The sequence below is a fragment of the Lepisma saccharinum genome, chromosome 22 (genome assembly GCF_977018435.1).
Source record: "Lepisma saccharinum chromosome 22, izLepSacc3.1, whole genome shotgun sequence".
Taxonomy (NCBI): Eukaryota; Metazoa; Arthropoda; class Insecta; order Zygentoma; family Lepismatidae; genus Lepisma; species Lepisma saccharinum.
The window spans coordinates 9,041,962-9,055,242 of record NC_139250.1 but is presented as its reverse complement, the minus strand read 5'-3'; the positions used below and the strand labels follow the sequence as shown (position 1 = coordinate 9,055,242).

The 13,281-nt window shown below is 34.9% G+C and overlaps 1 protein-coding gene across 3 annotated transcripts in view; it reads left to right on the top strand.

Annotated features, from left to right (window-relative positions):
* Eip63E (cyclin dependent kinase Eip63E) overlaps window positions 1-10,103 on the top strand; it is a 534,609-nt gene extending 524,506 nt beyond the window's left edge. For all 3 annotated transcript variants that reach the window (XM_083143954.1, XM_083143952.1, XM_083143953.1), the window contains one exon: window positions 5,933-10,103. In XM_083143954.1, the coding sequence (XP_083000080.1) occupies window positions 5,933-6,045 (113 nt within the window). In that variant the 3' untranslated portion in view covers window positions 6,046-10,103. The remainder of the gene's footprint in view (window positions 1-5,932) is intronic.
* The last annotated feature ends 3,178 nt before the right edge of the window (window positions 10,104-13,281 follow it).

Genomic DNA, 13,281 nt, shown 5'->3' with positions numbered 1-13,281 from the left:
ATATCCTGTAAAATACAATGGCCCAATGTAATGGGCCCAATAGTTATAATACCAAGATTGGTGTTCTTTAGTAACACATCTGTAGAGTGATTAATATATTTATCGCAATTAACCTTATTACAAGTGAATTGTCATCTTTAAATAATAATGCATCTTAATACTAAGAGGAACAGAGTCTTATCCATAATAAATAATCATCATATTGAAGACTTGTTAACTGGATACTTTACAAATGATTCAAGTGAATCTTAGTCAAGAGATTTAAATCGAGTATATCTTTATTAGTTAAAAATTGTTAAACTACAAATGAAATTGTTTTTTTCATAATTTGTCATTGTATATGGAACTTGACCAAGAGTATACAAATACAGACTTCTAAACAAAAGATTGTAGTTGCAACACTGTTTAAATACATATACATTTCTGTTGATTTGGCTATGGGCATTCTTCTGTCAAAGCTCTTGGGCCATGTTACTTATTGTTTTAAGACACTCATTGAGCTTTTGATTGTTCACATATTTTAAGATCACACTGGGGCAAGCAGAATATAAAACAATTACCAAAGTTCCTTTCACATTTTAGTACTGGCCGATTGGTGTGGGACTGGGAAAAAATTAAGATTCCTCATTATTTTTTCAACATGGTCCATAACATTGATTTCACTCTGGTCCTCCAACCAATTGGCACATGTGCATCTTAATAATATAAAATAGTTGTTAATAGCATTTAAAAATAAACTGTTGGATTTTAGAATTTAAAATTCATCATCATCCTTCGCAGTTGCCTGTCTCTGGCTGGGTCGGCATAGAAGTCAAGCCTCTTCATTTTTTCCTGGTCTTCCACCACTCCTCTTTTTCCACAGTGTTCTAATCTTGTTCTCTTCTCCTAACACACTCCACTATCTGCTCTTTCCATAGACATTTTGGTCTACCCCTTGTCCTTATTTCCACTCCTTCTGCATTTTAAGCTCTTACTGGTAGTCTTTCCGCATCCATCCTCTTCAGGTGTCGGAAGCATCTCATCTGTGCCTGATCTATCCTGTCCTGAAGCTTCACCATCCTCACTGTCTGTCGATCTCTTCATTCCTTATTCTATCCCTTCTAGTCTTCCCCAATTTACTCCTTAAAAATTTTATCTACACTGCCTGCATCTTTCTTTTGTCTATCTCTGTCATTGTCCAAGTCTGCTCCGTACGTAATTATCGGCATGTAGTATGTGTTATATATTACTTATTACATTTCATAGATACATCCCTGTTCCATATTAACCTTCGAACACTTTGATATAGTCCACCACCCATTTGTCCTCTTCTGTTTACCTCCTCATCTATTCTTCCACTTCTCTCAATTATGCTTCCTAGATATTTGAAGCTCTCCACTACCCTCAACTCTTCCATGTCAATCTTTATTCGTGGTACATTCCTTGCTCTTGTTTCTTGTTATTAGCACCTTGCTCTTTTCTGCACTGAATTTCATTCCTGCTCTTCCGATTTCCTCATTCCAACTATCAAGCTGTCTCTGTACTTCTTCCTTGTTTCCCCATATTACTAAGTCATCAGCAAACAGGGCATTCATCTCTTCCTCTCCTATCTTCTTCCCCAACTCGTCATTAATTGCATCAATTGTAATTATGAAGAACAGTGGGGTAAGAGCACTTCCCTGTTTTAGTCCATTACTTATACTGAACCACTCTGTTCTTCCCACTTGCATCTTCACACAGCTCTGGTTGGCCTTGTATGTGCTCTGCACTGTACACACTAGCTCTTCCTAGACTCCTCTCTCTCCTAGAGCCTTCCAAATCTTTATTCTGTCCATGCTATCATATGCCTTTTCTATATCTAGGAATGCCACTATCAAATCATATCCAAACTCATAGTGCCTTTTCTGTGGCCTTAGGGTGCCAGAATTGAAATTATGAAAGACAAATTAATGTTAATTTAAAATACAATTTATTACATCCACTTCCATTTTATGTTATGAAATTTTAATTTTTTTTAAGATTTTGGTTTTCTTCCTATGATTAGTCCAGGTCATCAAACTTCCTTCTTCCTTCATACTACTATTCTGTGTAGTTCATATATGCATGGTATCAGTGCTTTTTCGTTACTCTCACCTTGAGGAGACGGCATCCTTGCTTTGGCCAGTCGTTGTACAATTGAAGAATACACAAATTTCAGCGAAAAATGCAGGCTCGACTAGGACTAGAACCCAATTCTCTAGCATACCATGCAGACCCTGGTTAAGTCCTGCATCAATCTGCATTTTTGCTGAAATTTCTACGTAGCACATCTCCTTTACCGAACAGTAAGGTAATTGAGGGACAGTGTAGCACACACTCGCAACCGTTCATGAATCCACAGATGAAGATATGCACCAGTGAAAGAGATTGCGCAAACAGTGTTAACAACTGTCAACCATGGCTTTTTTTTCTTCTTTCTTGCCAATCTGCCTTAATGCCATCAAAGCAGGTCTCCCTGCAGAGACTACTAAACAGGTTGAAGCGTCAGCAACTGCTAAATGATCCTCCCAGGCAATACCACTCACATTGACTGCTTTCCCAAAACACAGTCTTTGTTCTGGGACCAGGCCCGTACCCAGGATTTTTTTCTGGGGAGGGGCCAAATCCGAAAATATGCTATAGGTGTATTAGATGTGCAAATCATTCCATATATATATGTATATATGTCGTCATTACATATGTCACTTATTAAATAATTTCATTAAATATATACAAAGGAATGGTTTGCTACATTTATGAACTAGCAAATTAATTCATTTACTGACTGGTTCAAAATGCCAAGAAATTACAAAATAGTTTAAATGTTTCTATTAAATGTTAGTTTATTTAATTGTTCCTTTCTATTAATAACGATTTCATACTTATATTAATACTATATTCATTATTATATTCATTACTTATATTGTTTTCATGTTTTAGCTTTATTGTTTGTATGTTGCTATTGATAGAAATCTGTTAATGGTATCTCGAAACAAAATATTACTTTATCAGAGCTGTAGAGATTTCAGAACCCAGGACAAGAATAGATTTTCGCACCCCATTGCACTGAATTTGCAACTCCTTTGCCTAGATGTGGCTGGCATATCAAATCGCAGATATTAGATAAATATTATGTATCTACATACTCTTTTCCGTTGAATCCGATGAAAATAAAACTTTTATGTCAAGAAATATGGTTAATAAAAGGACATGGGTTGTGCAGCCCACCTCATGTTAATTGAAGCCGTGTGTGGTATTGTTCACATCTGCAAATTCGATTGCAAATTGATTTTAATATACTAATACTATGGACAATGTTTTAAAAGGGGCAAACAATTGGAGACATCAAGAAGATATTTATTTCCTATATAAAATTAACATCTAAATCCTATAACTTTTATTTTTATATTTATAAAGCTACTTTGCGGTTGCTAAAGAAAGAAGAGGAGAGGAATTTGAGAAGAAATAAAGGTCGAGCTAATTTCTATGTTCCAGGGATTGCTGGGTTCATTATCCTGAATGATTGGGTTCTTTGCCTTCGCTCCCCATTCTCAGCTACAGCTCCGTTCCTTACTAGTACAATTTGATATAATTTTAAAATATAATTTATGACTTCTGCTACGTTTTAATCCCATGCTATTACCAGTTCTAAAGAAAGAGAGAGATTGGGAGAGAGATGCATGCAACGCTCACACAGAGACCGATATAATTATTTTTCTTTGTGTGGGTTTTCAATATTATTCTTAGCAAAGTACACTTGAAGTCAGAGCAAATGATATTTGCTGTTACAACAAGAGCTATTCTTCCTCCGAAAATGTTGATGGGGTGGAGGTGGGGATTTTAGAACAAGATCGATGGTGTTGGGGGGGATCACCCTCGTCCCTCCTTGGATGTGACCACGAACGCTATGGTAGAATTGGAGCTAGATGTAGAATTACCTTACCTTACCTTACCTTACCAACTGGCTCTACAGCTCTGGGTGAACTTTGGCCTCCTGTACTATCAGCCTCCAAGCATCTCGGTCCAATATCTTCTCCCTCCATCCATGGACTTCCCCATTCTTTGTAGATCTTGTACGACACTATCCTGCCATAGTTTGGGTCTGCCTCCTCTTCTTGTGGAATTCTCTCATACATGATTCTTCGCGGCATTCTATATATTCATATGTTCTATGTGACCCATCCAACTATTTTTTCTGGCTTTAATAAATCTTACTATATCCTTTTGGTTTAAGATGGAATTTATCTCTTCATTGTTTCGACTTCTCCAAAAATCTCCATCCTTGATTGGTCCGTATATTTTTCTGATTATTCTTCTTTCTGTTTTCCTTAATTGTTGTTCATCTTCTAAACTCATTGTCCATACCTCAGCACTGTAAGTTATTACTGGTCTTATAAGTGTTTTGCAAATCAATAGTTTTGTATATCTGCTAATTAACTTTCTTTTTAGTAATTGTATATTGGCATAATATGCTTTGTTCCCTGCGTTTATTCTTTCTCTAATTGTACCATGCATATTATTTTGGTCATTTATTTTCTCTAATTGTACCATGCATATTATTTTGGTCATTTATCGTCATTCCAAGATACTTGAAGTTTGTTACTGCTTCGAATTTCTTGTCATCTATTGCAAATTGGTGGTAACGTTTCTTACCTTGTTTTGGTGTCAGTAGTATGGATTTGGTTTTATTCATGTTTGTCTGTAACCCAATTTTATTTGCTTCTAATATCCTGTATGTTCTCAGAATTGTAGAGTTGCAATATTATAGTCGAAAGTAACGGGAAAAATTTCAACTAGCGGATAGATCAACTCCCCCACCCAAAAATCAGAAAACTGTCACTTTACACAAAGACTGTCACCACCGTATTGTGTACATTCAATACTCAGAAGCATTTGAATAGTAACTACATCCTGCAAAGTAACAATGTTTCCAAATTTCCTTTGTATTATAACAGCACCATTGAATAGCCATGATAATTCCATGTTTAGAAAATAATACAGTATATTTATAAATTAAATTATACGTATTACCAATAATCAGTAGCGGGGATTGGGTGCCAACACTGAGGGACGGGTGGCAAGGACAGTTTACCTTTTCTTGGTAGACAAGGCTTAGTGTGCAAGCAAAAAGTTGAAGGGGCAACTGCCCCCACACCTCGTCCCCAAATCGCAGACACTGTCAATGATTCTTATACTGAAGAACTAGTCTGAATATGAGTTGTTGGTTTTTTTTTTAAAAAAAAACAAGAAGAAAGTAATATTTTTGCATTGCAAAGAATGTACTGGCCAGACTAAATCGGGACCTCGGGTAGCCTTGCATCAATGTTTATAAAACTAAAGTTACCAAATATTGCAGACTGCAGACTTTTATGAAGCTTGCCTCTCTACACAACAAACATATTCCATGCCTCCCTCCCCCTTGGGTACGGGCCTGTCTGGACTGCCCAGGTATGACCACATAGCGTAATACACCACCCTGAAGACACTGGTTAAAAGTCCAAACAATTCACCATATCAGTTGTCAGTTATAAAACGTTAAAAAAAATTACCAAGGTAATGTTGAAATACGAGCACTTGTGTACAGTGGGATCCATGAGAATTACCATGCAAATTGTCCATGGCTATTTTCATTAATTTTTATCTTACATCCTATATGTTTTTAAGCGATGGATTTTTATGTATGTTGGTGCAGAAGTTGTCAACATATTTTTTTGAGTTTTCGTTTAATTCTTGAAGCTCTTATTGGGACAAATAAAGTGCACGAACACAGTGGTGGACAATTTACACAGTAATACTCATGGATCCCACTGTACATAATATATGTGATTTTATTGTTTTCAAGCATAAGAAGACATTTTGCTGTGTGCTGTGATTATAAAAAGTTTAGTAATTTCACAGTTTGATTGAACACTGTTCATGTTTTTGTACTTTATAGAAATGTCGATCTTCAGCGTACAAGGAATCAAGTTGTGGCCGGAGGAGTTCGAGGAGAAGAAATACCGTCGGCCTTTGTATAGACTTGCTCAGGACAATCTTAAAGACGTTTAGCATTGGCATAATATGGGTGATTCACTGAAGTCAAGATGTTGATTCAGATACTCAGGGACCTTGTACTACAAACTGTTTTTACTATTGTTGCTACCTGACTGTTGTTGTGTGCATCTGTGTGAGAGAGAACGTGAAAGTTCGCTACAAACAAACAAAAAAAAATGTGAAAGTGCATCTTCTGAAGACGATGCGATGCTGTACAGAAAGAAAAAAAAACAGTGAATAATTTATACCACAAAAAGCAAAAAAGAAAGTATCCTTTCGCAAACAGGCATTTCCTGTACCGGTAAGGTAAGAATCCGTTGGCGGGATGCCTCTACCTGAATTCCGTTCTACTACTATTGTAAGTTCTCATCCTTATTTTTTTGCCGGTGGTGGCCATATCATGCATTAGCCTTATTCTCCCCCTCCCCTCAATGTTTCCTAAACAGAACAGAAAACTTTAGTATGCAAAACAATACAAGGCTCAGCATCAACGTACGAGATGTATACCACCACTAAAGCGAAAGCAAGCGAAAATCGTAATAGAAAAGAAATTAAAATCATAGTTTGTAGCAAAATAACTTATATAAACATTTATATGATTTGTAAGCTAATAGTTCTTATTGTTTCCTTTTGTAAAAAGAAATACATATATATATATATAAAGCAACAGTGTACAATTTGTAACGTGATCACTTACATTTGAAAGTCATACGTTCTATTTCGTTAGGTATTTAGCAAATAAATGTTATAGCAGTTAATTTCCAGGTTGGAATACTATACTGTTAACTTATCTCATGAATGCAAAACAGTATATTTTGTGCAAGACTGAAGCAGTATTGCATTGGGGACGAAACTGGTTTAACAATTATGTTATGGAAATGTATTAATACTTGTGTCAGGATATGTTTAATCAGGGAACACTTACTTAAACCTTGCTTGGACGTTTGGCTGCTGCCAGGGACATATTTTTTCAAATTTTCCTCTTTCAAAAACCGCTGTGATATTCCAAAATATGAAATATTACATCAGCTTACAATTCCATCTAGCGCATTGACTTGAATTTTTGTGGTTTACTTTCGTTATTATCTATATATTTTTGATAGTTTTGCGATTACGTAAGCCTATTAAAACTATTGATAATATCTAGATAACGGCAAAAGCAAACTACATGAAAGGAATTCTAAAGGTTTTTTCAGATTTTGGACTATCACAGCGGTTTTTCGAAAGAGGAAAATTTGAAAAATATATTCCCTGGCAGGAGCCAAAGGTCCAGCCGAGCCTTGAGTTTGAGAGGCCCGTTTATGCATTAATAAACGTATCCAAAATCTTGTTCATGTTTCTTTAGGGAAAGAAAAATACACAGATATATGCATCAAGTTAGCTTAGCTCAGTGTATATTACTAGGCATGCCTTGACTTGCCTGAATTATTGGTGCTGAGAATTAAAGATGAATTATGCATAAATCTTGTGAAACATAACTGTACCAATGTCTCATTCTATGTAGATCCAAGAAAACTTATGTCCTGCTAGGCACCTCAGCTGCAATGCTCTGGCAGACAAAAAAACTTTCGCTTCTGTCTCATATCGTTGATCAGAGCTGCAGCAAACAAGAACATCAATTCACATAATAGATTTGATTTTTTTTTATGAAATGTATATACATGTAAAAAAGATTGTCACTATACACTGTGCTGATTAATTCTCAAAATATATTGTTTAGTCTTAGCACTAAAGTGCAGTATAACTGCTGTGGTAAAATTTAGTTACATTTGGTATGATTGGATGCAGAAGGAATGTTCTAAAAAGTATAGAGAGAATGTGGAATAAGTTTAAAAATTTATCATTACAGCATGAAAATTTAACTTGGATAAGCCTTGAGTTACGTGAATTATCAAATTCCTTTGTGCTTGAAAGATAAGTTTACATTTATTTTCGTACTTTATACCATTCTATTTCAAATCAACTTTTTAATGTCTAGAAAAAAATCAGCTGGATGTGCGGGCTAATCAGGACTTGACTAAGTCAACGAAGCGAACTTGGTACCTGTTGATTACGAAGTCATGCCATTAATTTTAAAGTCTTACTGTTTGTTGTTCAGTGCGAATACAGTAGAAGCCCGATTTTCAATTTCGGGATGTTGCATTTTTTTCACAATATGGTCCCAACAAAGCAATTTTTTTTTAATTTTTCTCTGGTTTTAAGTTTTTAATTTGGTCCCCTGAAGAACGTAAAATTAAAGTTGCACTGTATTAGTTCCATCTGTGACATCCAGTCTTTTCTTTGGAACAAAATTAGAAAATATGAAATCTTCATATTTTGTTGTGCAATATGTAATGAAAATGTCCAAAATGCATTGTATAATTAGGAGTCATTTTATAACTACTCCAAATCGTGATAATTTTCCGTAATGTGAAAATAAGCATGATTTTTCATATATTTCATATGGTTTGTGCATATATCTGTAATATACAATGTTTTAAAATCCTTATTCAATTGTCCATGTTGCCACAGTGACCATTCTTATCAATTTTGTTTCACACATAATGTACTACAAAAGGAAAATCATTTCTCTGTAAATAAGAGTTTTCAAAAGACTTATATTTTTGAAAACTGCATCGCTTTGAGCGGTAATGTAAAATAAGTACCTACTACTGATTTATATACACTGGTAATATCTTTCGTATCAAAATTAAATTGTTCCACATTTTAAGGACGATGTTATACAGGGTAAGTCTAAAAGGAATACAGTTTCAAAGTTTTACAGAAACAAAGATTGTTAAGAGTATGGTTGGAAGAGTATGTCCTGAAGTTGACGTGGATAAGTTACAAATGTTCTGTGTGTGACCCTTTTGTAACATGACAGTCCAGTTCTCCTCCCAGAACTTTTCCCTTTTTCTTGCTCCAATCGTAGATGGACTGCCTTGTGCGTGGTTGTTTGCCATACTGTGTTCTAAAACGACAGTTACAGAATTTGTTTTTGCAAATTCGAACATGCAGAAAGCCTTTTCTACCTGGCAAGCGGCCATATTGCTCGACTGACATCAAGAGCACTCACGTGATGCTGACGTCATGAAAACAAAGTGGAGATCGTAAACTTGAAGACTTTCTCTGTAAAACGGTACTAAATGCTTCAGGATAAAACAGACAGTTTTCAATTTATAAAGCATTTAATCTGTCTATTTCTTTTAGGCTCACCCTGTATAGTATCAACGGTTCAAAATGTGCATGGATGAAAACAACCTCTTGCAATACTGCTTGATCAAATTTTTGCTAATGTCCCTCCACACTCGCTGCACAGTTATATCAGTCCAAATAATTATTCCCCTCCATTGTAACGTGGATGTTACTGAATTGTTTATAAAATAAGAATTGTGTCTTTCCACTTACTCTGTGTTTATTTTGTAAGAAAAGTTAACTATTAATTTTTTGCCAAATATATGCAAAGATTGTGTCTTTACATGTACAAGATTTTCATTGTTCTTTCTTTGAATTAAGATCCATTCACTGGATACAAGTTCTTTATGCAAAAATTGTACTTAACTCCATAATATTATATAGCATTTTTTTTGTTGAGTTTTTGCTCATAGTATAATTGCATATTTGTTTAGTGAATTTTGTATTGCCAGCTCTCTACATATTTCATCCCAGTACATAACAATTTTATTATTAAACAATTCATCAAGTTTATGCACACCATTGTAAATTTATTTTTCATGCATATTTTGTAAATAATGTATGTGAAGTAACAGAAAAAATCAAAAACAAATGTCTTTGATAAATTGTTAAAATTCTAATATTCATAGCCTAGTCCACTATGTTGATGATAATAATTGTTAATTTTTCTCTAATTTTTTTTTCTCCCCTGAAACAAGTGTGTCAATTTCTGTGTGCATTTGTGAAGTATGAGCATAGAGGTACGTAAATTCTGATTGTTATACTTTGGGAAGATTCACAAAAGATTTATGAAAGAGAAAAATATTATTTCCTCTGCAAACAAAAGTTGTGCTCCCTTGTCTTATCACGGTTCGGTCAAGCAAGTACTAAATTTCTTTCTTTCTTGTAATGTACTAAATATCTTGAGATGGTGGTGGGGGAGGGGGGGGGAGATGGAAAGCTAGGCTTGAGCCAATATCCAAAATAGTATATTGGTATCTGTATTGGAAAGTATTGTGTACCATTTTAATCACAATTGAAATTTTCGTGAGTTTGTGTTTTGCAGGGCCTATTTTCACTGATTCTAAATATCGTGAATTTTTATTTATTTTTGCAACAATTTTGTGGGAAAAAATTATAAATATTTTAAAGCAAAACTCTGTTTGATATAGTACAGTTAAAAGTTAAATACTCTGAAATGCTTTGAATTGTTACAATTTTTCAAGGATCATAGTAATTCAAAATGGTATCGGCTCGACTTGGAAAAAAATGAACCAAACAATATTCAAAATATGTTTTTTCTAGTGTCATGGCATATTCTGTGCAAGACTGTAAACCAAAAACCTACTCATGAATAAATTCTCTCAGCTTATTGACCAGGTCAATTCTGAAACAGTGTCCAAGCATTCAAGAGCTGACGTCACTCTCGTCTTCAGGTTAGAAGTGCAACAACCCGGTTTATATTTATCTGGAGATGGATGTTCCCGGTGAAGATGCTGGACCAATTGGCGACTGTGTCTGCTGCGTTCCCGCTGCTGAGTGACTATCGCTAGCAAGGCCGGATCCAATTCGAGCCTTGTGTCACGAATCAGATTCTCCTTTTTCCTGTGGTTGACTATTGCTGCTTTGATAATTCTGTCCCAATAGTTTGATGATTTAGCTATAATTTCTATGAGAAATTAAAGGAGAATTTGAATCTCAACACTGGGCTCGAACTGGATCCAGTGTGGCTAGTGATAGTCAGCCAGCAGTGGGGATGTAGCAGAAATGGTTCCTGACTTGTCTGCCACCTTCACCGGGAACATTCATCTCCAGATACATACAGGGTAGCGCAAAAGTCATCACCTGATTTTCTTAGCCTATAGCTTGCGTTTTAAATTAAACAAACTATGCAAACTATGTTTTTTTTGTGTTAAACTTTATTGATACTTATAAGTTTTATGTCCTCAATTTTTAAAGATAACATCCAATAAATGACCACCATACGAATTGATGCAAATTTCGGCTCTTTTTATTGCGTTTTCCATGGTGTTGGAAATCTGCAGGGAAATGTTTTCAATTTCATACTGAATATTGTCCCTTAGTTGCTGTAATGTCTTTGGCTTATTCACATAAACCAATGACTTCATATATCCCCAAAGGAAGCAAACGTCGAATGGTTTGTGGTGTAGACGCTGGACGATTGGGAAAATGTCTTCTAAATTCTCGTTGTGTCAAGATTGCAGGAAGAGCCCTCCAAATTGATGGTCTAGAACATTTCAAATGTGTACTTAAACTTAAGTTCATGTGGCACAATTCAGAGTAAACTTTACAAGAGAAGCAAAATAATACATTAGATCTTAAGAAAAATTTTTACGGGGGCTCTGCCCTACCATGGAGTCAGCGCCTATGTGCCAGTGACCTAATGGTGTCACGTACCTCTATCAGAACATCAGCAGATCTCATAAGTTTGTTTTGTGTCAACACTGAAAGATGGAGTATGTTTAGACATGGCATTCATTCATGAATGTATCACTATGTGTTGAATTATAAATATAACCCTCTCTCCCTCCCAGACTTTCTTCATTTTGAAAAGATCGTGACTTTAGGGACATGCTGTATGCCATGAACAGAATGTACAGTACACTGCAAGTGAAACAATCACTCTTAATGTCCCTTGCACACAGATTATCATGAGTATACAGTAATCTCTGTAATGCTTCACATGCAGCTTCAAACTAGGGATGGGCATTCAAATCCTAATTGCCAAAATCCAAAATCATTCGAATCTTAATCCTATTGAATTCATTCGAACCTGAATCCTATGGAATTCACTCGAACCTGAATCGTATTCAATTTATTTTAATCTTCTTGCATTCATTCGAATCCGAATCTCAAATCCAAATCTTCAATCTTCATTGCCCGAATCTGTCAGGATTTGATATTCGAGTCTTCAAAGATTCAGTTCCACCCATCCTTAAAATCTATTTTGCCACTAGTAATTTTTTGTGTAATAGAAAAGCAAATTTATAGTAAATATCATAATAAAGCATACAATAAATTTATAAATGTGAAATAAAGTCCATTACAACAATTCAAAAATTATTTCACAATTTAAAATGTAGCTGTCATTAGAGATAAATACTTTACTTCAATCTGGATGCATCTTGCTATTCATAAACAAACTTGGGAAAATGAAATAATAAAATTTACCACAGCTCTGGATCAGATTGAACTTTTTAAGAATCTTCTAATTCTTCCTCTTTCTGAGTCATCTTTTTTCTGCCACAGTTTCAGTTGAGTATTGTGTTTTCAGGGTTTAATATTTTTCTTATTCTGTTTAGAGAATGTTTTAAATAATTATTTCAATTACAAAAATAAACATACAGAATATCTCAAGATATAAAGCAGGCAGTGGTGTATTCTGAAATTTTGACCTGGTTTACCGCAACAATTCTTATTTATTATATATTAATTAGATATAATAGAAATAAAATGCCAATGCAGCAGGGGCGGCGCGTGCCTTTTCAGTCAGGCAGGGCACATTTTTCTTTTGGTTGGGGAAGGGGGCAGTTAGCCTCTATATTCCTCTTTAAGGTTTTTGAGGGGAGTTCCTTGATATGGAGTAAGTAAATTGTTCGAACAATTTGGAATAAAATTAACATTCTGATCAAGATATCTCTCCAAAGAGCATTAAATACTCACTACGTAGGAATATGAAAAATCAGCAACATATGGAACAAAAATACATGAATAAAAAAAAAAACCTCGAATACTAACGTCGCTTGCAGTAACTAAACTTTGGGTAGATACTGGAATGATTAGGAAAATGTTACACTGCAGTTTCTCTTCCATTGTCAATGAATTGAAAGGCGTAGATATTAAAGTTTCTACATGATTCAATGTCATATTCACCAAGTATCCACTAATATCAATGACTAAGTAGGAAGATGATGCAGCGTTAAGTTCAGTTACAACACTTTACATTAACCATGTACCCCCAAAAAGTTCGTTTATACTTACGAAGATATTCTGCATGTCAAGTTGCTGGAACACAGACACAATTACACAAATAAATAAACACGTACAGTAACTATAAAATCGCGAAAAACTAATTAT